Source organism: Eublepharis macularius, chromosome 17, assembly GCF_028583425.1.
Source record: "Eublepharis macularius isolate TG4126 chromosome 17, MPM_Emac_v1.0, whole genome shotgun sequence".
In the NCBI taxonomy this organism is placed as follows: Eukaryota; Metazoa; Chordata; class Lepidosauria; order Squamata; family Eublepharidae; genus Eublepharis; species Eublepharis macularius.
Window position 1 is genome coordinate 19,145,651 of NC_072806.1, and position 27,463 is coordinate 19,173,113.

General features: G+C 46.8%; 1 protein-coding gene across 2 annotated transcripts; it reads left to right on the plus strand.

The window, feature by feature from the left end:
• LOC129344570 (septin-4-like) lies at window positions 1–27,463 on the plus strand. 2 transcript variants are annotated; one of them, XR_008598404.1, is made up of 12 exons: window positions 1–52; window positions 7,763–8,086; window positions 12,118–12,211; window positions 13,247–13,333; window positions 14,543–14,666; window positions 16,016–16,150; window positions 17,843–17,960; window positions 18,797–18,898; window positions 20,240–20,336; window positions 23,629–23,791; window positions 23,958–24,064; window positions 27,258–27,463. XR_008598404.1 is itself a non-coding variant. In XM_055001330.1 (11 exons), exons 1-11 carry the CDS (start codon window positions 14–16, stop codon window positions 23,989–23,991), a joined length of 1,317 nt encoding a protein of 438 aa, XP_054857305.1. In that variant the 5' UTR covers window positions 1–13; the 3' UTR covers window positions 23,992–24,178. The 2 variants fall into 2 exon arrangements, 1 of the variants encoding a protein (XP_054857305.1); XM_055001330.1 differs by lacking the exon at window positions 27,258–27,463 and having other exon boundaries at window positions 23,958–24,178.

A 27,463-nucleotide genomic window follows, 5' to 3' on the forward strand; every position in this document is an offset into this window, starting at 1 on the left:
GTCAGAGTGGAAAATGGCTTCATCCATCTCTGAGCCAGAGAACGAGGAAAAGGTACTGTATGAAAGCTGGGAGGGGGGTTGGGGTGGGGGGTAGAGGAGGCATGGTTTCTGGGGCAGGAGCTGGCATCACCAGGCAGCTTCTGCCTGGCAAAGAGTCTTTCTGCAGGTGGGGGTCAAACCTCTACTTCCTCTAAAACCTTGAAATAGAAGGTGACAGCAAGAGCTCCATCCTCAAACTTGTCTGGAGTGTGACTGCAAAAGAAGGGATGTTGCTGGGTAGTGGTAACTGGCTAGAGGGGATTGCTTCTAGTTTTCTCTCATGAGGAACAGCAACCACTGGAGTGACCCGTTTAAAAGGGGGACAGGTCGCGCTTCTATCTCTTTGTCAGCTGCATAGATGAGGCTATTGTGGCAGGTGTGCTTTTCTCCCCTCTGCCCGCTGGACTGTACCCCTTGATCTTCCTTCTTTTGCCTCTTCTTGGGAGCTGGTTCACAATCCATCCGTGTGTAGGGGAAGCTCTCCAAAAGGTTGTGCGGCACAAAAAGGCCTGTTGAATGACAGCTGAGACAGATTTATTCCGCAAAAGCCCAGTATATTTTGGGCCACGAATGGCAAATTTGGTGTACGGCACAGCACACCCCTTGCCAGCCCTCCTATTCCAGCCGTGCAATCCTAAACTGAGTTATACCCTTCTAAGTCTATGGAAGTCAGTGGGCTTTAGAGGTGCGCTTAGGCAGGTTTCAGACCAGACTGGACTATGAGTTGCACTAGGTGATAGTGGAATAAAATAGTTCGTCTTGGAGGTGCCATGGGACTCATTTTGGCCATAACCGACGGATGGCCTAAAAGATCTCTGGCAAATTAATGTACCTCTCTGTTGGCTTTTTAAAATGCTGTTTAACTGTTCCTCTATAGCAAGGGATGAAGCTCCCCTGATGATACATGGCATGAGTGATTGCTGATCCCCTGAGGATTGCATTTTGACATTGCAGCCGGTGCTTATGCCTTGATGCTTGCAAAGTTGTCTTGAATGATCTTTTTATCTTCAGAAGCATCCTAGCTATTGGCAGATGTAGACATGGGACAGATGCAGACATGTCCAAAATTCTTCAATCGCTGACAGATGCAATTCCCCGTTAAATTTCATATCCGATATCAGATACCTCTCCGTCTTTTTTGAACATTCATCACTGGATACTGAAAATTGTTGACATATGTCTCGGAGTTTTCAGACATTAACTGCATTTATCTGCAAGTGTCAACATTCGTGTAGGACAGTCTCCAAATTTCACGTTGCCGTTCTTTGTATTTTGTTTTCTTAATTTATCCCCCCCCCCTTCTGCACCACCCCAAGCAACTGAGAAAAGCAAGGCAGGGCCACTGACGTTGATTTCAACAGCAGAGTCAGCCTCTAAGGTCCCTCTCAGAAACGTGCACTTTTGAAAGTCTGGACTCATAAAGTTGCAGCGAGATTGAGCAACAACCTTCTTTTACAGCTGTTAACCAATTGAGAAACCTGGTACGACTGTATTGAGGACCGTCTTTCTGATTTTCATATGGGCATAAGCACAGTTAAAGCTGTGTTTTGTTTCTGGTTTTTGCTTGTGCCTATGTATTTAAAAGCTGCCTGTTTTTCCCAGTTGCATCAGGGCATTTAAAGCTGCCTTTCTGTTTTTTTCACACGTGCACGTGCATTTAAAGCTGTCTTCCTGTTTCTCACATGTGCAAAAGCACATGTAAAGCTGCTTTGTTTCCCACATTGACATGTATGTGTGTGCATGCACGCACACACACCAAGAGTGGGAGAGGGACTGAAAAGCATTTTAAGTGGCCTGTGTGAAGTCAGTCTTTGTGATTTCTGAATATCCTTTTTTTTAAAAAAAAAAAAGAGGTGTAAGTCCCTCCTTTAATCTTTTATCTAAAAGTAGGAGCACATTTCCTTTCTTTGCTTTGAGCGATAGTTGCAGCTTGGTCAGTGTCCAAATAATTTGCCCCAGACGTCTGGGAATCGCCCATGTGCTGATCCTGTGGAGCAGACAGAGATTTCTGTTTTCCTCTATCAAGACTGGGGGTGGGTGGGTTTGCTGCCCACCCAGAATTGCCTTTGGCGCAGCCTACTAACTAGGAACCTAAGTGACCTATAGATCAGTCCTGTGCAATGTTCCTCTAAACTATTGATTGTAGTGGACTTAGAGCAACTCTGCATACGTTTGTACTGTTAGTGAGGACAGAGTATAGAGGAGATGGACATGAGTTTGAGTCTCATTTTGAGGCGACACCAATTTTTCTCTTGGCATCAGTTTCCCATCTGTGAAATGGGACTCATGATTTACTGCTCTTATTTCCCATTTTATTAATGCTTTTACCTTCTAACTTGCTGGTGCAGTAAACTGGATAGAGTGTCAGTTTAGGGCCAAGACATGGACTGAAATCCTTGCTCAGTCATGAAGTTTTCTCAGGGGTTTTAGGCAAATCCCTTATCTCTTGGCATGTCCTACTTTGCAGGGCTATTGTCGAGATAAATTGGGGAATGATAACTGTGCATGAGGCCTTGAGCTCCTTTCAAGAAGGCCTGGTTCTGAGCACAGTTAGGGTAGTCAGCTGTTTCCTAGGTAGTGGCCAAGCAAATAATGTGTGTGCATGTGCGCGTGTGTGCATGTGCACATGCAGAGAATGAGGTCGGGTCACTGAGACAAGTACGTGTTTCCAGTAACATATCGTCAGAGAGTCATAGCTGTCAGTGTGTGGGTCCCAATGACACTGCAGCATCAGAGAGCTTTGGGGTAAATTACAGTAGTGTCCAAGGCCCTGGATTTGGGAGAGCACGTCTTCTTACTCTGATGTGATTCATATTTCTGTTACTTGCTAACTTGCCTTTCTTGGTCAGTCCCTTCTTGCTGCCCCTGGTGTTCAAAGCAGAGGGTGCAGCTGGTGGGAAAAATCGTAGTGGTGGTGAACTCATCTGCACAAAATATGTTTTGAGCTGCATAACCCAGTGCTTTATCTCTACCGGTGGCCAATCATATGCCCAGAGGACAGTCAGAAGCATCGGCCTTCTCTGTTACTTGCCCCTGAGATATACTGCCTCTGAACTTGGACGTTCCATTTAACTGGTACTGAAAATAGACATGGGTAGACTTGTCCCCCTTTCAACTGACTGGTGCTTTTCTCCATCAGGTGAGGCTGGATTTCAGAGGTTTATTGTCTCTGAATGTGGAGGCAAAGGTATTTGGGTGTAGGCCGTAAATGGGCTTGCCAGAAGTGGCGAAAGAGAAAAGCATGGGAGGAGAAGGGCAAAATCAGGGGCAGGGATATGGAGGTTTAAGTTTAAGGAGCTTGATGTTGCCGCAGAGGGCAAGCTAAGCCATGTACCCAACAGAGAAACCAACTTCAGTATCCATGGGACGTTTGACCTGTCTAAAGCTGCAACTGCTCAGCGACCTTTTCAAGGTCGGAGGTGCCCAAAGTGGCAAAGCACGTGGATGTGGGGATGCGCCAATTACACAAACATAATGAGCCGTATTGATCAGGAGGGAAGAGCAAAGCCTTGCTCCAGATGGTGCGCGGTCGCCGGGGGAGAGGGGTGTCTCCATGACCCCATTCCAGCCCTGCCCAGCCTCACAGCAGAAGATGCCGACTTGCCACTCTTCCTTAGAACAGCATCAAAACAAGAGCGGCACCCAACTGCAGACTGCCAGAAAGTTCCCGTAGTTCTGTGCTAGACCATGTCTTCGTCGTGGGAAGGATCCCAGGTTCGTGTCCAGAGGAAAGGATCTTGGGTAGAAAGGGCTGGGACGGATCCTTCTTTGCTTGAGACTTTGGAGAGCTGCTGACCTGTCAAAAATGGTAACTGGGTTAGATAAACAGATAGACTGAGGTCGAATCCACATTCACCCATTACCCGCATGTTTATCGGATATCTTCCGTTTGCCTCCAATCCGCGATTTTTTCCTCTTTGTTCACATTCCTGCTTCCAATCCGTCTTTCTCGCGCGTCCCTCCGGTCACACAGCCGCTCGAAAACCGCTTTTTTGGGCGGGACCTTTTTTTCCCGCCCATTTTTTAAAATTTTTTTGAGCGCACTTTTCCGTTATTTCGATCTTTCCTTATAAAGAAACATCATTGAAGATAATGTTGCCTCTCTTTCCCCCACTGACAGCACTGATGGCTCTCTCCCGTTTCTTTTTTGGAAATTTGGAAGCATTTGGGAAGCTTTTGTGGGCATTTCCTATGCAGGACAGTTCAGTGCCTGAATTTTACTGAAGTTTCACTTCCTTGGAGTGTCATTATTTCGATATTTCATAATTTCGATATTACAGTAATATAAAATAAAAAAAATAAAAAACAGTTAAAAAGGAAGTTTCGCGAGTCCGTTCTGAGGGTGGATTCACCCCAAAATGATTTTTCAAACTACTAGATTTGATTCAGAAACAGCATAATCAATAAATCCAATGCTATGAAGTCAAAAACAGTCTTTTGCAGACTACGGAGCACTTGCAAGTTGAATCAGCCAATAGGAACTCTCAGAATGGCCGGAGAGACAGGAAGGGGGGTGGTTTTTTAAAAAAACCACGTAAATTGCGCATTGGCCCGTTCACGGCCACCGTGAAACTCCCGTTGAAAACCTGTGACCACATATTCGGGAGAAATGCGAATGAAATGCGTCTGTTTAATGAGGTAATGTGACCGGCACTCAGGATTGCGTGGGGAATGCGGGGAACATGCGACTTAGAATGAGTAATGTGGATTTGACCTGAGTCAAGATAAGGTGGTTCTCTGCCCGAGACCATGCAGGACTGCTGCCAGATGCCCCAGAGATCTGACATGTTCTGAGCAGCTCTAGTCAGTGAGGGAGGTGCATCCAGAATCCCAATTGGCCCTTCCCTTCTTTTCCAGGATCTTTTTTTTTGCTCTCCACTATATGCACCGGTTTAGCAGCTGAGCAAAGCTGAATGAAGATTTTGGTTTGTCGGAAAACTGCCTCTGAGCATGTGCAGAGGGAATACCACCCTCCTGCTCTGCCCAAAATCTGATACAGGGGGCAGAATAAGTCCAAGTTCAGAGAAGCCCAGAACTCTACAGACACAGCCAAGTGCCGAGACAGAGACTGGTAGGAATGTCCATGGCCTGTGCCCTTACAAACAGATGCAACTGCCTTATTCTGAATCAGACCGTTGATTCATTAGGTTTAGTTTTGTCTGCTCCAACTGGCATTGAGTTCTTTCTGAAAACTGGCTAGCTGATATCCTTTAGCTGGATACGCTACTAGGGATTGAACCCAGGACCAGCTGCTTGCAAAGCAGACTCCCTTCCCTTGAGCCACGGCCCACTTCCCGTCACTTACTTATTTACTTACCTACTTCATTTATAATCCCCGCCTTTCTTTCTGAGTCTCAAGGCAAAGTACACAATTAAATGCAATGCAATAAGAACGGTATGCTAATACAAGCCACGGTGTAACAAAAGGGGGGGTGGGGAACCACACACTCAAAACAATAGTACTGTGTAAGAAACACAACAAAACTGCGTTACAAAATCAGAGCAAAATACAATCAAAACAGTATAATATATGCAGTGAAGGCAGCCATGAAAGCTTCCTAAAATTCACAGTTAACTAGAAAAGCCGTTCTATTTATAAAAATGCTCTCCTTCTATGAAATGATAGAAGCCTTCCCGACCTCATCAAGGTGGCCATTCCACCAGATCGAGACAGGCAGCTATTAATCTTACCTCTTTGCAGGGTGGCACCTTCAAAAGGCTTTGCTCAGAAGAGCTCAGCTTATAGGGAGAGGTGGTCACGCAAATATGTGGGTGCACTCTCTTGGCCTGGTACTTGTTTGTCTTAGGGCTATCATTTGCACATGAATGTTTCCATCTCTGCTAGTGCTTTTGCCTGATTTCTGTCTTTTGGTTTCTGCCTTTCTGCTCCATCATCCCAATTCCTTCTCTCACCTCCCATCACATGCCCTGACCTGCTCCGTGTTCTGGTCTCAGGCAACAGAGACAGAAGGGCTAGCCCCAGAAGACTCCACAGAGACCCAGCCCTGTGCTGCAGAGGTGCCCTTTGCCGGCGCCCAGACAGAGGGTGCCAATCCCTGCCTCTCGGGGCAGACAGAAGAACCTGCCAGAATACCAGTAAGAACTTTGGCACACAAAGACAGGGCTTTGCTGTGGACCTTCCCCTGTGGCCCTCAACCCATATTCCTTTGGGCTCAAAGCTGGGTGCTCACACCTGGGGTTTTACTCCTTCCCCTCTCCTTGATTTTCCTAAAAGTTCTTCAACCGCACATGCAACTGAGCATCACCAACAACTTGACAAATGTCTATGATATTTGTGCACCAAATGAAGGCTGGTTTGGGTGTGGTTGAAGTTGGGGAAGGTGATTGACGGTGCAATCCTAAAAACACTTGCCTGGGGGTAAGACCCATTTAATAGACCTGAGTAAGTTTCTAAGTAGATTTGCTTAGGATTGCTCTCTTAATTGGGCAAAGCTGGTGTTTCGTCAACACCACTGATCAAAATTATAAAGGTCAGTGATCTATTAAAAGGACCACCAAGATGCTGAGTTGTGCTTAACAGGAAGAAAAAAAAAATAACCCCAAATTATAGCATGTTGTAACAACCCTTGGAATTAGCCAGCAGTGAAACAAGGGAACTTTTTTTTTCTGTCAGAGCAGCCTAGTTTTGAATTTAGTTTTACTTTGCTCGGCCCCAGTCCTGTGCAATGAAAACAAGGTATTTCTTTAACAACTTACAGTGTAATGCCTTTGCTTTGTTATTTTATGAACGGTGACATTAGTCATTGATTTGTCTGTTTCACCTTTCTTCTGTTTCTGTTTAAAAATTATATTTAAAAGATCTTTGTATGTGCATGTACGGGGATGTGTGTGTGCGGGTGAGCCAACCTACCTCTGTAACCTGAGACTTTGCAGGCATCCAAATAATCCTTGGGGGTATTGCCTTAGGGGTTTGGCTTGAACACAAAGACAGCGTGGTGTAGCAGTTAGTTAGACGAGGACCTGGGAAACACAGGTTCGAGTCCCCATGCTGCCATGGAAGCTTGCTAGGTGACCTTGTCACTCTCTCAGCCTAAACTAACGTGGTTGTGGGAATAAAACGGAGAAAGGGCGGATGATGTTGTAAGCTATTTTGGATCCCCGTTGAGGAGACAAGCAAGATATAAATTTCTGAATAAGTATTTTTATCCAAGAAATGGAGAGTCTCAGACTGCCATTGAATCATATTCATAGCTTATAAATCAATAAATGTACAGCAAAGCCCAGGTCGGAGCGTTTGCAACAGTTATCATGCAAAAGTTTAAGAAAAAAGGTCACATGCCAGTGACAGCCCGACTGCACCTCTGCCTCCAGCAGAACTGAATGCGGTGATACAAATCAACTTTGAGGGCTTCAAAATGTGTAGAAAGTAAGGTTGCCCTGGTGGCGGGGGGGGGGGAGCCCTATCCCTTTATGGATGTTATTTACTTCCATGCCATGAAAAGCTTCAGATATCCACTTTTAGACATTAAGCCTCAAAGGGGAAGGACTTTTTGCAGGTCGGTTGGCAACCCTTGTAGAAAGGATGTCACAGCTTTGACTGAACCAAAATCGGTAGGCAGCTGGCAGGAAGTCTGGTGTAACCCGTGTCCAGAAAAGGACAGTTACCCACACACATACCCGCACTTGCACTGGTTTTATTCCCATTTCTTTTCTCACTTTCTTCTCTTCACCCCACTCTGTGCTATTACTTTTTCCTTCTCAGATAAAGCGTTTCCAGAAGGACAACGTGGAAGAGGCTGAGCTGGTTCACTTCCTCAAGGATTACCCTTCCAAGGAGTACTTTCGCTTTGTGCCATCGGAAGGCATCCAAAGGGACGGAGGCGGTGGTCCTACGGAGCCCAAGATGTTCTCCAGCGTGGTCTCTAGGACCATCCCTGACGACGCCTTGGTTGAAAAAGAGCAGAGGTCCTTCCATCGGCCGCAGCCCCTCGACTTGCAACAGCAACACATGGCTGCTCCAACACCGCCAAGCCCTTCCCGACCCAGGAGCCCCTGGGGCAGGCTTGATCCCTATGATTCGGACGAGGTAAAGCATTCCTCTACTGGCTCTCATTTCTGTCCCCTCTGTTAAGCTTCCCATTGGTGACTTTTTCTGGAATGTGGATATGGTGCTTCTTTTTGTTTCTCAAATGGAGTCTTGTATTATTGAGGAGCTGGGGGAAACCAAACTGGGGAGCCCGTTTGGTGTAGTGGTTAAGAGCGGCAGGACTCTAATCTGGAGAACCGGGTTTGATTCCCCACTCCTCCACTTGAAGCCAGCTGGGTGACCTTGGGTCAGTCACAGCTCTATTGGAGCTCTCTCAGCCCCACCCACCTCACAGGGTGTTTTGTGGTGGGGATAATAATGACATACTTTGTAAACTGCTCTGAGTGGGCATTAAGTTGTCCTGAAAGGCAGTATATAAATCGAATGTTGTTATTATTATAAAGAGGGTTGGAAGCCCCACAGGCAGCAGACCCATGCAGAATCAGACATAGAATGACACAGAAGTCATTCGAAAAACCACAAGGTGGTATTGGTAGCGGCAAAGATAGATTCCCACCCCCCTCTGCTACCATTGTGTTGGCTGAATCTCACCCATCTAAATTGTTTAGGATAGCACCTAGTTAGTTTCCCACGATGGAGTCAGTTGTGGATAGTAGTTTGGCTGTAAACAGTGAGGTTTTGCAAGATTCTTTGCAGATAAAATAAGATTCCATCATGATGCAGACACCAGTTTGGCTGCAAATTTTCAGCAGGGATATTGGGAGTGCTCAGATTGTTAGATATAGATTGACCTTCCTGGCAGATGTTGGCAGAGTGCTTGGAGTTGTGGACAACCCTTGTCACGTGGTCCTTGGCCCCGCCTGTCTTGTAAAATCCTTGTTGGGAGAAAGTTAGGAGTTCCCCCTGGCAAAATAATAAAATAAGTTCCTAATGTAAGTAAGTTTTGAAGAAGGCTGTTGTTAGAGCTGTAACGAGAAAGCCTTCTTTATTAAAAGAAGATCTGAAGAATGATAGACTCACAACTCAACACCCCAGCAATAGAGTTAAGCTATTTGCTTGCTTGCCTCTCACAGAGGATACATGTAAGATGAGACCTTGCCTGAAAAATCTGCTTTACACTCTTCTATCTTCTAAAATGTTATAACATCTGGCCTGACGAAGACTTCTGGTGAGCTGAAAAGCTTACACAAAGTTTTGTGTCAATTTCGTTGGTCCAAATAAAAGATATTAGATGGTTTTCAGTCTTGTTGGATTTTCCATTGATCAACATGGCTTGTACAACTTCTTTCAATTTATGATTTTAGAAGGAAAGTTTTGAGCAGAAGATAGCAGAACAATCCCAAGTTTTCTGGAGGACGTCTCTGCCTTTGACCCATTTCAGTCTGACATCAGGGCGAGCTTTGGACCAGAGAAAACAGAGTGTAGCTACAGAAAATGCCTGTCGTGTGTTGGGTCACAGGTGTGAGACCGAACTTGCAATCAGACATACATTGGGGGAAATCTTAGTAAAAAGTGCTTATTCGCTCAGTGCTGCGAGGGAGTGCTGGGAGAGTTTTCCTCCCACCTCACTAACTCCAGGGGAGCAGGTGGCATGTGGACCCAGAGAACAAAAATGAGAAAAGCCACCCTGCTGCCCTTTCTGTTGGAGAAAGTGGGGTGGAGGAAAACCAGAATCTCCTTCTCCCCCTTTACAGTGCTGTGAACAAGCACGTTTTAAGGCGAGTTCCCCCAATTTATGCCTGACTGTGAGTTTTGTCACATACCTGCGACCTAACATATGCCAGGCTGATCATGTAGTTTGGCCCTTAGTTGCTCTGGATGGAGGCTGTGCCTCTCTGCTGATTCTGTTGAGACTGATATTTGCCTTTGTCATAGTAGACCATGTTGTTCTGCTAAACTGCTTGGAGAAGGAAATAAAGATGAGAGGAGTGGCGCTCCCTTCGTTTTGGCCATTTCTGTCCCATTAGACACGAAAGTTTGGAGGCTTCCAAACCAACGTCTTGTGCCCAAGGGTTGAGCCTTCTCACCGATCTGGTTTAATAACTACGGCAAAGCATTAAATGAGATTGTCTGTAGCTTTTGGGTTGGGTGTCATCAGTACACTGATGACATCCAGTTCTGACTTTCATTATCTAGGCTTCCAGAAGCAGCCATCTCTGCCCTGGGTTTTGCCTGGGTGTTGTTGCCTGGTAGCTAACAAGCTGAATCCACATGAAATGGTGGTGCTGGTTGGAAAACGTACTGGCTTGGAGGGAGATGAATTGCTAACTTTAGCTGAAGCAATGCTGTCGTTGGCAAAATATGCAAAAAGCTTGGGGGAACTTTTAGACCCAGCTTTGCTGAGGGAGTGGCAGATTGGGTTTTATTGTTAAAAATGCCTTCTGCCAGTGCCTTCTGGAATGTAGATTGGCTCCCTTCCTAGATTTAGCTGAGCCACGCCACCGTAACCTTGAGGCTCAATTACTGCTACAGACTTTAAGCAGAGCTGCCATGAGAGACAACCTAGAAACTAAAGATAGTTCAGGACTTTAAACGAAGACACATGACCTCAGATATATTACATATATTAAACAGAGCCTAGAAAAATATTGACAGCCAATGTAAGATGATGATGTAAGTATTTGTTTACTTCATTTCTCTCTGGTGGGAATCCAAAATGGCTTCCATTTTTCTCCTCTCGGTTTTATCCCCACAACAACCTTGTGAGGTAAGTTAGGATGAGCGAGAGTGAATGGGCCAAGATCACCCAGCAAGCTTCCATGGCAGAGTGGGGATTTGAACTGGCGTCTTCGAGATCTTAGTCTGGCCATACCACACTGGGTCTCTTTCAAGCCCTTCATGGCCCAGGACCCACAAATGTGAAGGACAATCTCTCATCTTTTTTTTCAAATAGTAAAAAAAGGACCATCCCTCCCTATGTGCCAGTCCCTCTGACGGGGCCAGTTGCTCCTCTCTGTCCCTTCCCATAAGGAAGACAACAACAGAGCTTTTTTGATGGCTGCCCCAGTGCTTAGGAACAGGGTAGCTCTGGAGGTAAGAATGGATTCATCAATTCTGTGCAATTTGCAAGGAGGTACTTTTTGAAACAGCTTTGAAATGAGACTCCAGAAAAGCATCCTCTTCTTTCTGGCTCTGTGTCGAAGTTCAGCAGAGCTGTTGTTTAGGCTGCCCTTGTGTGAGAGATTTGGCGGGTAAGTTGTTTTTAGCCAGGGTTATTATGGTTCTCTGTTTTTCGTTTTTGTGAGGTGATCTTAACGGCAGGGCTTTTTTTCTGGGAAAAGAGGTGGTGGACCTCAGTGGGTTGCCAGCACAGGGGGCAACTCTTGGTGGGAGGTGGTGCCCCTGGTACCACATGTGCGCGCACAAAGTACACACATGCTCCCAGGGCCTATGACGTCACTTTGGATCAGCTAAAAAAAAGGGGGAGTTTAATCACCTTCGGTGAAAATGGTCACATGGCTGGTGGCCCCGCCCTCTGATCTTCAGACAGAGGGGAGTTTAGATTGCATGGAGGGCAATCTAAACTCCCCTCTGTCTGGAGATCAGGGGGCGGGGCCACCAGCCAAGTGACCATTTTCAAGAGGTTCCATAACTCCCTTCCACCCCGTTCCAGCTGAAAAAAAGCCCTGCTTAACGGTATACATTATATGCTTTGCAAAACGCTTTGGAGTCCACGTTTTTGTGGAGAAAGGCAGCCTTAAAAAGGTTACAGAAAGAAATGTTTTCTCTGATTTTGGACGGAAATGAAACAATTAAGAAAAGATGACAATAAATTTAAAAAAAAAAAAGAAAGAGGCTAAGATGTATTAACAGACAATATACACTGAATGTGTTGAATGTGATGATAAAGAGCCATGCTAATTAATACAAAGTGAAAGTTAATTGCAGAAAGTAACTGCGTAATCAAAAAGGTTTGCATCAGAATCCTCACTCTCTCCTCTCTACGTATAATTAACTTATTGGGAGCCTCCCCCACAAATATATTCCTCTCCCTAAATTTTGTGGGTTTTCTAATAGGAGCATTTCTTCTTTCCCTTCCTCCTTGTCTCCTTCTTTCTGCTCTTCTTCAGGATGACAAAGAATATGTAGGGTTTGCGACACTTCCCAATCAAGTTCACCGGAAGTCTGTGAAAAAAGGCTTTGATTTCACACTCATGGTTGCAGGTATTGGGGGTAGGGGTGGGATGTGTGTGTGTGTGTGTGTGTGAGAGAGAGAGAGAGAGAGAGAGAGAGTTCCCCTTTCTTTTTGATGCCCTTGAGTGTTGCAAGTTGCACCTTCTGTGTTGTATTCTGGGGAAGATTTCATGGAATATCTGGTTAGCTGCATTAACCAAATGGAACTTCCATGTTCAAAGGTAGTATATCTCTGAAAACCAGTTTCTGAGGAGGTGGCAAAAGCAAGAAAAGGCTGTTGTCAGATGCAAAGTGCAATTATATTTATGACAAGGACGCTTTATACTTTTTAATGTCCAGGTTGATCACCCTGTCTCGTGTGTTTTACTGGAGGCTGCCTCAAATGAATTTGGAGAGGCGGTGTATACAAATATTTTAAATAAATCAAAGAAATAAAGGAAGTGTCCACAAGGATAAATACTCCATCCATCTGTCCTAGCAGGCACTAACTCATGAAAACTGATGCCATGGTCAAGTGGTCTTTCTTTACAGCCACAAAACTCTGTATTGTACGCGGGAGATGGTGGGAATCCACTGGCCACCTACACAGCCCATGTTCTACCTGGATCTAAAATGATGGATCATTCCCAGGTTACAGTCTGCCACTTTGGTGCCAGCTGTGCCATCTAGTATGTCTCTTTCCTTGAGAGCCTCAGTCTCTTTCCTTGAGAGCTTTCAGTTCCTTGAGAGCCCCACTTTCTCCTTTCTAAGGTCACTGGGTCCCATCTTACTGTCCAGCAGTGATTTAAGTCAACAGAGTGCTTCTGTCTTGATTGTTTTCAGACTTTTACATTCCTTAGCGCTCTTTTCCGTTTCGGTCTATATCCTAAACGGGAGATGGTAAAGGAGTAGAAACTTGAGGGCTAGTTTTCAACAGCTAGTTTTAAGTCTCTTTCCTTACGGTACGCAGTGCCAGTTTTAACATTTGGTTCCCTGGATAAAAGTGCCGACTGAACAATGTATGCCTGCCACCACCCTGCTTTCTTTCTGTCTATTGAATTCTGTTCACTGCTGTTTTTCTCACAGGAGAGGCTGGGCTGGGGAAATCTACGCTGGTGAACAGCCTCTTTCTCACTGACCTCTACAAGGACCGCAAACTTCTGAATGCAGAAGGTAGGGCTGCTTTTGTGAACCATTCTTTCCTTCTGTCCTTTTACAGGAGAAAGCCGGAAGAGGAGGAGGGGTACCCCACCTCACACACACTTCAAAAATGGGTGATGCAGGAGACCCATGCAAGATTGCTGTGCCCTGGCCCAGCCTTTGGGGAGAGCCTCAGAGAATATCTTAGTGGGGGATGCCGGGAACCTCCTCCGATTCCTTTTTTTCCCCATCCGAAAGTGCATTTTTGAGATTTGTTTCTTAATGGATATAGATTGGTCATGACGCGCAATTCCAATTGGGGAGAGTGGAAAGAGAGAGAGATTAGACAAAATTAGATTGAAAAAGGATTAGACAAAATCGCAGAGGACGAGTCTTTCAGAAGCTGTTAGCTGTGATAGTTAAAGAGAGCCTCCATATATAGGAGAAGTAAACTGATTGCTAGAGGGTAAACGCCAGGGGAGAACTACTGAATTCATGCCCTGCTTGTGGGCTACCTGGAGATATCAGGCTGGCCTCTGCTGAAAACAGGATACTGGTCTACTACACAGCCACACCTTGGTCTGAAAGAGCAAGGTAACTCTGATGTCCTTAGGAAAAAGAGATTAAATACTCCTTTTAATTACTCTTAGCTATGATAGCTAGTTGAAGCCTACATGTACAGAATCAAAAAGAGTCCAGTGGCACCTTTAAGACTAACCAACTTTATTGTAGCATAAGCTTTCGAGAATCACAGCTCTCTTCATCAGATGCATGGGTTAAAGTTGGTTAGTCTTAAAGGTGCTACTGGACTGTTGTTGATTTTGCTACTACAGACTAACACGGCTAACTCCTCTGCATCTACATGTACAGAAGTAGTATCTCTCTGAATATGGTGCTGGGAGGAACCAAAGGATTCCTCTATTCTTTCTGACAAGCTAGTGTTTGCCACATTGGTGTTTGAGAAGATTTGGCTGCGAGCCTCCATGTTCAGTGGCAAGTATACCTTTTGTTCTCAGATGCTTGGATCAAAAATGGGCAAAGGCAGAAGCATCCACTGTCAGAAACAGGATGCTGGGATTAGGCAGTCCTTTGCACTGACACTTCCTTTGTTCCAGCAGAGACAATCCTGGATTTTTGGCCTTTTGTGATGCATGCAGGGATGTTGTGTAGCCGCTGCACCTTGCCTCTTAGCCCGCTGCTTCCTTACAAATCCCATTTCCATTCTTCTCTCCTTGTGGCTAGAACGGATCCTGCAGACGGTGGAAATCACGAAGCATGTGGTGGACATTGAGGAGAAAGGAGTGAAGCTCCGCCTTACCATTGTAGACACACCGGGCTTTGGGGACGCCGTCAACAACACAGAGTGGTGCGTCTCCCCCTCGGAGAGAGGAGAGGAATTAGCCCTGGCAGTTTGAAGGCAGGGAATCCCATTAGGCCTTGCCAGTTAAGCCAATTTGACCTCTGGATGGAAGCCAAAGTTGGGATAAAAATAAGCTGCTAGAAACAAAAGCCAGCTGGCTGGTGGGCAGGTAAATCCTCGTGAGAGGAGACGTGAGTCCAGCCCAGCAAAGCTTCTTGTGACCCTCTTACGACGGTGCTGGAGCGTCTACACCTTGTCCATTTTGATAGTATGTGCTCTCTTCCTCTAGTAGCAAGATGTTCCAGGGGCAGCACTATTGGGGTGTGGTTTCCTTCAGGTGAGAGGGCACTGTAGACATATGGTATCTTTGTAGTCAAGCATAAGTGGAGGCCAAGTGGAGTTCCTCCCGGGGAGCTAATCTGCTGCCCTGCATCAAATCTCCAGAGAGCAAACACTGCAGAAATATCAGCTGGCCATTCTGGGTTATGAACTTAATGCAGAAATTCTCAGAGGGGTCCTCCATTTGTTCTCAACCCCATCTCCCACCATTGGCATTACTTCAGGCCACGCTTGGATAGCACACACTTCTTGGACAGCAGCTTCAAAGCCCTGCCCGATTCTCTTTCCCAGGTGATGGACAGAGCCAGTGACTTGCTCGAGGCTGTCTATGGAGTCTGTGGCCCAGGCAGGACTTGAACCCAGGTCTTTGAGATGCAAGTTTGGGTTGCACTGGCAGACCTTCCATAGGAGTCCTAAGCAAGACTTTCCTCCCCGGTTCCCCAGGTGCACCTTTAACGGGCGCACAGCCGGCAAAAATTCACAGTGTGGCTTAGGGCTTGTTGCAGGTTTTTTTGGGCCCTTCTACCACAGCTCCATTCTTTCACATTCTCCTTCCTCAGCCCAGTTTGGCTTTGATCTTACTGCTCCAGTCGTGGCCACCTTCCCACACCTATCTCAGCTCCCTTCTCCATCTAAGTGTGGCTACATTGTGGGAAGGAAAATTATATTTTTCTCGCACTCCTGTCAGCCCCATTAGTGCTAGTGGGTTGAAAAGAAACACAAAAGCGTCACGGTGTTGTTGGAGGGGCCTCTGGGTCAATTGCTGGAGGAGGATCTGGGGAAGGCAGCGGGGCCCAGTTCTCTTGCTCCATGCTTCTTCCAGTGCCTCCAGGCATAGCTCCCAGATGAGAAATCCAGGTTCTCCAGTGGGAGGGGGTAGCCCTCGACCAGAACATCGGCCTCGGTGGGTGCCTGACCTTGCCACTGCCTGACGCCCGCCCTTAGTTTGCTCCCCAGAACGTCTTCATGTGGATCTTCAACACAGCCTCACCCCACCCATCCTGTTTCCTCCCCAGCTGGAAACCTGTGGCCGACTACATAGATCAGCAGTTTGAACAGTACTTCCGGGATGAAAGTGGCCTGAACCGGAAGAACATCCAGGACAATCGCGTCCACTGCTGCCTCTACTTCATTTCGCCCTTTGGACATGGGTACGGGGAAAGGAGGGGACCGATGCTTGGCCAAGCTTGCCATTGCTTTTGGAGCAGGGCCTCAAAACATTGATTTCAAAAGCTGTGGGCTACATGAGTGGGCAAAGCAAACCCCGCCTGTGGAAAGGCATCCTAAGGAATTGCTAGTTTTTAGGGCTCCTAGCTGCACTACATCCCTGTATCATTTTTATACCACTGGAACTGCCTTGGCTCCTCCCAGAGAATCCTGGGGAATGTAGTTTGCAGAAGAGAATTCTCTGCTAGAGATCCCTCCCTCAGTTTCCTTACAATTCCCAGGGATCCCTAAGAAGAAGGTGTGGTGGTTTCTCCAGTTTAAGTCTGGGGTGTGGACTTGTCAAGTCAGGCTGGGAGACAGAACTCTTGAGCTGGGGAGATGATGGGGGAAGGATGTCATGAGCAACAGAATAAACAAGTCAAGTTTACAGTGTCCAGCAACAGGGAACAATGGGGGTCGGCTGATGGAGTTCCTTGTGTTTAAAATGTGGTTGCAGGGTGGTGGTGGTGATTTGGGCCTGTGGCATTGAGGAGCAAGGATTTTTACTCCCCACCCAAGGCTCTTTCTCCAATTGAAAGGCATTATTTGCAATTGAGCTTCAAGTTAAGATACCTTAACTCCTCCCTCTTCAGTACCACAGCACCAATACCCATGCCTCCCTCACCCCTGAGGCTACTTTTTGCAGCTAAATTACGTGTTGGGAATTCCCAACATCTGTGTTGCTTGACTCCCTAAAAATACCTTACGTTATCCTCGTTTGGTCTCCAGTTCCTCCATGAGGATTTTCAGTCAGAGGTGCCTTGTGTGTTCTGTGCTTGAAACTCACCTTGTACGCAGGCAGCAGCCCAGCTCAGGTTGAGATCACTTCGAATTGAGACAGGAGGGCATCAGCCTTCATTGCCCACCACGAAACCAACCTGTAATGGCCCCAGAGAGCTACTCGTTGCTTTGTTGGGGAAACTTAGAGCCAAACTACAAGTGACGCCTGACACAGGTTGGACACTTGTCAGCTTCCCTCAAGTTTTGATGGGAAATGTAGGCAGCTTGGCGGAATGTTGGACAAGTGACAGTTGAAAAGTCCATTGGACAGTAGTCAGAGAGCCAAGCTGCAAGACCAGGATGCCTACATTCCCCATCAAAACTTGAGGGAAGCTGACAAGTGTCCAATCTGTGCCTTTTGTCACTTGTAGCTTGGCTCTTAGTGTAGCCATCAGCATATGCAGTTTCTCCAACAGGGCAAACGGGGCCATTTCAGGTCAGGAAAGCAGCAGGAGGGAAATGGCTTGAGCTCTCCCTGTGCATTGTGGCTCCAGCCCAAACTGGGTTTCCCCACCTGCTTGGAAACTGAGTCTGAGCATGGAACTTGCAAGGTGTGTCAAATCAGAAATCCTTGTGGTGGATTTGGGCAGAACACAAGGGCCATGTAACATATAGTTAGGTCCTCCCATGTGCCTGGTTGAACATGCTTAGATAACTTGCTACAATACAATCCCAATGAAACTGAAAAATGATTGCCAAGCTCCAAGTTCTTGTCTGCCCCCCACAGTCTTCACGCTTCTTGATTCAAACAGCAGAAGGAGGCTGCCTTGAGCACCCAAACTTTAAGGCTTTCTGTGTGGGCTGGGAGAGAGCAGCTTTGTGATTTATAGGCATCACTTCACCGCATCTCTTGGTAGGCTGCGGCCCCTGGATGTCGAATTCATGAAAGCTCTCCATCAGCGCGTGAACATCGTTCCGGTCCTGGCCAAAGCTGACACTCTGACTCCCTGTGAGGTGGAACGGATGAAAAACAAGGTAAAGGGAAGCCATGAGAATAAACCTGCTTGCCCTCTCCCAGCTACCCCGAGCTGAGTCAGAGGAAACAGAGTAGGGCTGCTTCTCTGTCCCCCATGCCTTGTTATGACATGAAAAGGTTTTGTGCTGGTCTGATTTGCAAAATGCCCCTCTCTGCTCCTAAGGCTGTTACCAGCGAAGGAGTGTTCTGCTGTGCCTCGGTATCGCTTTTCTCTCCAGTCATTCCCTTTAAAAATATTTGTGCTTCCCATTTGTGCTGAGCGGCGCGGAGGGCAATCTCAACTCCCCTCTGTCTGGAGATCAGGGGGCGGGGCCACCAGCCATGTGACCATTTTCAAGAGGTTCCGGAACTCCATTCCACCGTGTTCCTGCTGAAAAAAATGCCCTGGAGTTTATAATAAATGTTGTACTGTATGGATACTATAAAGCCAGCATGATAAGACAAAATGATGAACTTAAAGCCAGAAGTAGCAGCACAGAATCTCTTCAGCCTCATCAGCGGTATGCGGGAAAAGCCTCTTTGGGCTTTTACTGTTACTGTTGCTGAAAATAGCCGTTGCACACCCAGTTCCACCCTTCATTTTCATAGTAGCTGATAGAGCTTTGTTAAATGGCAATTTATCTTTTCCTGTCTTAAGCAGCCAGTGATTCTGAGGGATCGTGTGCGTGTGTGTGGGGGGGAGACAGAACATTGTACTATCACGACGAGGCAAATGAGATATGTGGCTGCTGCTTTTGGTGTGAACCGTTCGTCATCATGTGCCGTTTGGCTCTCCGTCTATAGCAAATGTGGGGCTGTGCTTTGTCATTACAGGTATCCTTTTTTCTCCCTCCAGATCCGTGATGAGATCGAGCAATTCGGAATCCGGATCTACCAGTTCCCTGACTGTGATTCAGATGAAGATGACGATTTTAAGATGCAGGATCAGGCCCTTAAGGTAAGGAGAAGGAAAGGGGGGGTGAGCCTGGACACCCTGGTGTTGTTATTCAGTTGTTAAAAATGGCCACAAATCTGGTCTGGAAAAAAAACAGGAGGACAAACAGGAAAACAGTGGAAGACAAAGATTTGCCAGTGGTGATGTCTGGATTCTCTGTTAAAAAATGAGCAAGCAAATAATGGCAATTCCAGACTAAGCACTGAGTGTGGAAGTAACTGGAGGGAGGTGTCACCATGAGACAAAGCAGACTCCTGTAACTTTCCTATCTGATTCTCCCTCATCCTGCCACTCTTGCTGACCCTGAGCTCCCTCCCCATTACTGTACTTGGTGTTCAATTCTGCTTCATGCATACGCAACTCCTCACTTCCCTATGTAGCAGGATGTTCTGGGGCAGCTTTCCCCCCGTCTGTGAGGATAGGGCGCTGGTACATACTTTAGCGATAGAAGTCAAGAGCTTGCGAGAGTGGGCAGATACTCAGTGAGTCTCTAAGACACTTTGAAAACAAACTTCATCTGCTAAGTGGCCCAGTAAGGTTCTTTTTCATGGCCAGCTGTACAGTGCAGACTGGCAACATTGCAGCTCCCAACTGATGGTCCCAAGTCCTGATCCAGAGCATGTGGACAAGCTTGGTAGTCATGGGCCAACAATGCTCATGGAAGAAGCATTAGTCAAGCATTGCTGATTGCCTCTAGAAGTGACGATGGACCACCCTCCTGAACAAGTGCTTTCCAAGATGGTTTTACTTCCAGTGTTCCGCACAGTGCTTTGGACTATGTGCACAGCAAGCAAAAGTCTGCATTGCACTGGCTTACATGTTTGTTTCTGGGCACAATGCAAAGTTCTTACCTTTATGGGCCCTAAACAGCTTGGGGCCAGGTTACTTGAAGGACCACGTCTTCCCATATTCTTCGGCCTCGTCCCAAGCCCATCTCTTGGTTTCTCTGCCTGCAGAGGTGAGGTGGATGGTAAGCAGGAACAGGGCCTTTTCAGTGGTGGCACCTCACCTTTGGCATGCCCTCCCCCTGAAGGGTTCCATCGTTTTTATGGTCTGCTTTTCATGTCGGCTTTTTAATGGATATTATTTTATGCTGTTAAATGGTGTTTTTATGCCCCTAGTGGATTCTTGCCTTGTTTTTTGGCTGGCTTTGATGTTGACAATGTTTATGTTGGTGTATGAAGTTACTATTGTATTGCTTTTACTGCATGAGCCACTTTGAGCACCGGGTCTTGGAACAGGTGGCACATACGTTTTCTAAAAGAAGTAACTGTAAATAAAAGACGTGTAAAGTAACTGCTGCCACTATGCAGGCATGCCTTTGACAGCGCCATTCTCTTCCAGGAGTGCATCCCTTTTGCTGTGATTGGCAGTAACACAGTGGTGGAGGCCAAAGGCAGACGGGTCCGTGGAAGGCTGTACCCGTGGGGCATCGTGGAAGGTAACTGAGAGCTCATTCCTGTGGCTTGGGTGTGGGTGCCTTACAGAAGAAATGTGGGCCATGCCCATGCGTTGGGGGCCAATGGTGTGAATTGCATTTTGTTCACAAGATCCTCGGGACCTTCTAAAAGGATTTTCTTAAGCTTATGATTATTTTTAAAAATTGTAATAATAGTAATAACTGCACTTATATACCGCTCTTCTAGACCGATTAGTGCCTCACCCAGAGCGGTGAACAAGTTAGTGTTATTATTATCCCCACAATGCAGCTGGGGAGCTGGAGTGGCTCACTCAAGGCCACCTACTGAGCTCATGGCAGTAGTGGGATTCGAACCAGTAGAGTGCTGATTTGCAGCCGAACCACTTAACCACTGTGCTACAGCAGCTCCCACTTTTCTGCCTGATCGGGGCCCAGAGCAGTTCTTGACACTTAATCCTTCCAGCAACAACCTTGTAAAGGTAGGTTAGCCTGGGAAATTGTGACAGGCACAAGGTCACCTGGTAGATTTCGATGGCTGAGTGAGAGTCGCCCCAGGTCCTAGTCCGACCCTCTAATCACTATGGCACACCAGCACTCATGCAAATCGTAGGCTGCTTGTGGACAGGAAGGTGGGGAAAGATCAGTTCCATCCACTCCTTTCATTTTGTTTTTCACTGGATCCAACCTGGTATGAGAAGGGGGATTTATTTAGAGTGCCCTGCATTTTAATTCAAACAACCCCCCTTCAGCCAATAACCTCACACAGAATCAAGACACCGAAAGCAGTGATATGTAAAGAAATATGGGTTTATTGTTTATAGAATAAGCCCATGACACATATCACCAATTTCAGGTAGGAATGTGTAAGGACCAGTTACATTGCAGGCTTATATACTTTTAGTGCTAGTCGTTTACAGAATAATTATTATTGGTTTACTCAAAAGGTTAGTATAAACACCCTGGCCGTTTCCACATGGCTTACCTTGTTCCGGAAAACAGCAAAATCACGTCCGAAGACGCTGTTATTGAATGAAATCGCACGAGAAGACATGATAACAGCATCTTCTCTCGCGATTTTGCACAAGATTTTGCTGTTTTCCAGAACAAGGTAAGCCATGTGGAAACAGCCCCTGTCAGAATGACGCAGAATGACACAACTTGACACATTTCCCAGACTTCATTAAGCTGATAAGCTTGAGCGACAAATGAATTATACAATCGTTTGAGAAGCTGGAGCCATATATCTGATATACATTTGGGAAGGAATGCATTCAATGTTAAAGTCTTAATTATAATAACCAAAACAAAGAAAATGTTTATACTTTGCTCAGTGACCTTTCTCGCCTACCCGAGACCTATCTGACAAGCAGACTATCTCAGAGGAAGAATTACGGCCCTAGAGCAAGGTTATCTTACGTGTCTGCATGCTTTATGTGATGTCAACTTGAATGTGTGCTCACAACAAGATTTTATAGAAAAAGATCTAAAAATCCTATAACAGTATGATCAAAAAGAAAAGAGTGCATGATGTAGGAAGGATTGTATCGTAGTTTACCAGCCTCATTCCAGCGGTGCATTCACAGACAGTGCGGGCAATGTCCACAAATGTCCATCTCACAGATCAACTGAGAGTGGAAATACATGTTGCGAAGTACTTAGAGATGCTCAAATGAACCTCATTTCATGTGTTCCCCCTCCCAGTAGCCCATGCACTTGCTCACACAGTCACACTTCCGTTTGCTCCGTGTGTGTTCACGCATTCAATATCAGTTCCTCCTCCACTGCTAAAAGTATCCCATTTATTGTGAGGCACCAGTATTTTCCATTTTCCCCTTCTGACAACAACGTGACTTGAAATTGATGCAAACTGTTGCATTACGTTTATGTAAAGAAATAGCTCTGGCTATGCCTTTCATTGCTACCTCTGTAGTTATTCTTTGACAAGGGAATTCTCTGTTTAAAACTGCCATATTCCCAGTTTCCCACACCTCCCATATCCGTTCATTGAAATGCAGATCTTCTCACACCTTAAATACATGCAAATTGGCAAGTCAAAAGAGCCTACGGTACTTGTTCTCACAGTGGAAACAGAACAGAATTGGCACTCAGCCTTCCAGACTCACTTGCAGATGCAAGTGATCACACCAAGGGAGCTCCCTTGAAAGCGGAATGCACGTACGCTGAGCAAGAGGCAGCCTGCACATGAGTTGAGGACTACACATAAAATCTTTCACTTGAGAGTCCGCAAGTAATTAGTAATGTCTGTTTCCACCCTGAATCTATCCCCGTTCTGAAAAACCAGCCAGTTTTTTTAAAAGATAAGAGCCATCACAACGCAGCTCTGCCTGTTGGATGGGAGAGCAGAATCCTGCATTCAGGGCTGTTTGCCCATATACCTTCTGATCTGGCTTAGAACATGCATGCAAAAACCTGCACAGACATCCCCTAGCAGGATCAGGCCTGCATTTGCAAGAGTTGGTTACAGATGAGCAGTCTTGGCTTATTTGTAAATTAATGCAACTTAAGAATGGCCCTCTCAGCAGGCTATAGTTGAAGCTGGGGGACTGACTTTCAATTTTGGAGAGAAGAGGCAGGGGAAAGCAGTCATTTGTGCCTCTGGTGGTTTTTTCCTGTAAGCCCAGTGCAGGAAGCTGCCTTGTAGTAAGTTGGGCCATTGGTCCATCTTGCTCAGTATAGTCTCCTTTAACCGGCAGCAGCTTGACGGTGGAGAAGGGCCTCTCCCATCCCCTGCTATCTGCAGTCCTTTAACCAGAGGGTGAGAGGGGGACAGTCTGTATATATATTCTACTGCAGAGTTGTCCTTCTGAGTAAGAATCCGCCTTGTATGAAGTCAGATTCTCTTGATTTGTCTAAGCTGAGTCTTGGCTCTGACTGGCGGCAGGTCTTCACCGTCTCATGCTGAGACTGCAGACCCTTTAGCAGCCAGAGGCTGAGCCTGGGATCTGCCGCATGGGGCAGCGCAGGTGTGTCTTTGTGGAGCCCCTCTCCCCGAGGACCCTTCTGAGCCAGTTTGGTGTAGTGGTTAAGAGCAGCAGGACTCTAATCTGGAGAGCCAGGTTTGATTCCCCACTCCTCTGCTTGAAGCCAGCTGGGTGACCTTGAGTCAGTCACAGCTCTCTCAGAGCTCTCTCAGCCTCACCCACTTCACAGGGTGATTGTTGTTATGGGAATAATAATAACACAAGTTGGAAACCACTCTGAGTGTGGCATTATGTTGTCCTGAAGGGCAGTATATAAATCAAATGCTATTTTTGTTGTTGTTGTTATTGTTATCTCTGTCTCCTCTGGCCAGTGGAGAACCCTGACCACTGCGACTTCATCAAGCTGCGCACCATGCTGGTGAGGACCCACATGCAAGACCTAAAGGATGTGACGCGGGAAACGCATTATGAAAACTACCGGGCGCAGTGCATCCAGAGCATGACCCGCATGGTGGTGAAGGAGCGGAACCGCAAGTACGTCGGATGGGGCCGGGACGGGGACAGATCGGGACTGGGAGGCGGCAGGAGTTTTCTCGGTGCTTGCTGAAGGGGGAGGGTGGCAGAGGCGTTGGAGTTGGAAATGCAAATTGGGATGGTGTTCCCCCCTCCCATAACACTATTATCAACTCCCCAATGACAGGCATGAGCAGGAGAGGCGGTCAGTGTTATCTTAAAGAATCCTCAGCTGGGGTGTGAGGGGGCGCAGGAGAGTGCTGCAGTTTGCAACGGAGATCCTTCTGGAGGAAGGTTAGCACTGGCTTGAGTTTTTCTAGTTTTTTTTCTCTTTCCCCTCCACTAACATCTCGGCCCGAAGAGCAGGAATCTTCGCAGCCATGTACAAATGAACTGGAGCTTTATCAATGGCAGGGGAACTATTGCGCAACCTAAATAAATGATCCACCACTGAAATTCGTTTGCTTAGGTTTGTGCAGGATAGGTTATGGGCATTGCCTCCATTCCTTGGGAGAAAGGGATTCTCAAATCCCTAAAAAGGATGGCGGGATTTTATTTCGGTTTGCTCTTTTACAAGCAACTTTCTATTTTAAAAAGGGGGAGGAAGAAGAGCCAAAATTTGCTGGATGTCAAAATTGGAACCAGGAAGCAAATCGACCAACCTAGTAAATACCCCAAGAGTATTTGCTCTTGTCTGTCTCTGCAAAGGAGAATCCCAGCTGCTGAAGTGCTCCAGACCAGCAGCCCCATATCTGATTGGTTAATTTAAGCCCAGAGGGGAGATTCAGCCCATATGACAACCCCTGCCTGTTTGTTCCTCTGGTCTCTTGGCCTGGAATCTCCCATGCTCGTTTCTTCCTTTCCTCCATCTTTTGCTAGGCCCAGGTTTTACTGTCTTTCTTTCCCCTTCTTTAATATAATTTCCACAATCTCCAGGTCTTATCTGCCCCCTGCTTTCCATCCAACTTTGCCTTGCACTTTCATAATTTCCTGCTTTTTATTTCTCCATTTATTTATCAAAATGTTTTTATCCCACCGTTTGGGTCACAGTCCCCCACAGGAAGCATACAATCAATCAGTCAGTCAGTCAGTCAGTCAGTCAGTCAGTCAGTCAGTCAGTCAGTCACATTTGTGATACACATTCCAACCCATAATAACAATTTCAACAAAAGGAAATAAAGCCGCTTAATGGTCTAAGAGACTGCAGCTCTAAAAAAAGCTGATAAGTCAGGCCTAAGTTTGTCAAAGGGAAATGCTTAGCACCTTCCTAAAAAGAAAAAGCTGCAAGGGAGGGAATTATTTATGTTTCACAGGGGAAATCATTGCAGAGACTCAGTGCCACCACTGAAAAGGCCCTGTCAAACGCTTTTTAGCCCACAAGCATTGTTCTCAGCTTCTGTGCTCCCTTTTACCCTCGGTCCACATCACCTGTTTCCCTTCCTATTCATTCCTTGTCCAGCCAGCAATCCCTTTCCTTAGCTTCCCTTGCAAGCAAAAACCAACACTCTGCTCTTCTTATACTCAGATTCTGTGTGAGGCTCTCCTCTCCTCCTCTCCTCTCCAACCTGATCTTTCACTTTCCTCACAAAGGTGGACCAGTGTCAGAATTCTACCTGAGACTCTGGGAAATCCATGATTGGATCACGTAACATTTTTAGAAAATAGAAATAGACCCCAATTCAGATGGGGGGGAGGGTTAACCCCCAAAGTTTCATCAATTGATACAGCTTCCCTCGTGGCTGCTGTTGGCCTTGGAAAGACAAAAAACTTGGATATCATCTTTGTCCTTCTGTTTTCCTGTGAAGGTTCATAACAACACAGAAAAGGTTTATTCAGCTTACAATACCATTCTCTCTTCCTCCATTCTGTTCTCACAACAACCTCAGGGGGTATGTTAATCCGATAGAGACTGGCCCAAGGTTACCCAGTAAGCTTTGATGATGGAGTGAGGATTTGAACCTTGGTCTCCCAGATCCTAGTGTGATGCTCTAACCACTACACCACACCAGCTGGTGGGTTCAGTTGGCAAAAGCATGTAGGTTGGTAGAGTTAAACCTTCCCTCCCTCTTGTGCAGCCCCAGTTCACATGGGTGTCCTGCAGGGCTGCTGTTCTCAAAAAGAAAATGCTAGATAAATGTGATCATGGATCTCCCAGTGTCTCATTTGGGTGGGTCCCATGACAGACACTTCTTGCCTGAGCAGTTAAAATGCCAGTGAATGTTCTATGACATCACAGCAAGTTCAGCCACTAGATTAGGAGGAGAGGGTTAGAGGAGAATGTCAATTTTTAAGCCTACTTTGCAAGACTGGTGCTTTGACCCAGATGGCCAAAGCTAGCCTGGGCCGATTCCAGACGACTAATCTGAAGGCACTGCATGCCGCCATGTTCCGGTTCGTGACGGGGAAAACGCGAAATATCGCGTTTTCTCACGCGAGTTTGGTGCGATGTTGCGCCAAACTCGCGTGAGAAAACGCGATATTTCGCATTTTCCCTGTCGCGATCCGGAACATGGCGGCATGCAGCACCTTCAGATTAGTCGTCTGGAATCGGCCCTGATCTCGTCAGATCTCAGAAGCTAAGCAACGTTGGCCCTGGCTAGTTCTTGGAGACCCCCAAGATACTCCAGGATCACTACGCAGAGGCAGGCAATGGCAAACCAACTATTAATCTCTTGCCTTGAAAACTCTCTAGGGTCATCACAAGGTGGCTGTGACTCAGACTCATAGACTCATAGGGTTGGGAGGGACCTCCAGGGGTCATCTAGTCCAACCCCCAACTTTCCACCACCACAAGACTAGTTGCAGGATCCCGGCTTGCTCTAAGCCCCGATCAAACGTGCCTGCTCCCTTAATTGGGGGGGGGGGCACTAGTCTGGATTTCCAAAGGTCCATAGGAGTCAGCCAAAGGAGCCCGTTGTTGAGCCCAGGCAAAGGCCCAGATTATCTGGAATCAGCACTGGGTGTGCTATGGCCAGAGCAACCCATTCCTTTATCCATGCCAGAAAGCATGCCATCCAAGTGCTGTTCCAAATCTCCCCCAAGGTTCCAGTCCTCTTTAAGTAAGGGCAGGCTCTTTTATTGGAGGGGAGAGGCATAGAATCATAGCATCATGAACACCCAAACACCAAACATCCTCATTAACCATTTGGCTTCCCGACGAGGCAGACTATGGGGAGGAAAATTCCTCTTTCTCTCCCGTGGTGTGGGATTAAAGGAACTGACTTGATGGGGCAAAGAAAGAGTGGCTTACCCATGGTGAAATGCCATGTCTGCAAGAAGCAGGACTGAAACAAGGCCAAACTCCTTGGCCGCCAGCCTGTGTCAGATGAGTATCTAGTTCAAGATCAGAGCCCCCAGAGAGCTTTCCTTGAGTGAAGGAGAGGGGATGGGGAGAGAGTGGTGGCGGGGAGGTGTCCCTCTCCCCAAGTGGCTTGTTGTAAGCTTGGCCTCTCATTCCCTTGTTCCGCCGCCCTCCTCTTGGGAACAGGACAGACTCCTCCGCTCTGAGACTCTGCTGCAGCGACTGCTCTACGGAGTGAGCCAACGAGGTCCCCTCCTGGGCAGCATCGCTCGTTCTGGGCGCTAGGACCGCACTGGGCTCAGAGCCTCTGAGGATTCACGTCAGCCCCTACCCCACCCCTGATGCCAGGCCGGGGCACTTCCCAACGTCTTCCCAAAGTGGTGTCTGTCTGG

Excerpts from the sequence above, each read along its gene's own strand:
- LOC129344570 (XM_055001330.1), top strand. The coding sequence starts at position 14 with ATGGCTTCATCCATCTCTGAGCCAGAGAACGAGGAAAAG. Across the intron at positions 20,337-23,628 it reads CCCGTGGGGCATCGTGGAAG|TGGAGAACCCTGACCACTGC; the intron begins GTAACTGAGAGC and ends TCCTCTGGCCAG. Across the intron at positions 23,792-23,957 it reads GTGAAGGAGCGGAACCGCAA|GCATGAGCAGGAGAGGCGGT; the intron begins GTACGTCGGATG and ends CCCCAATGACAG.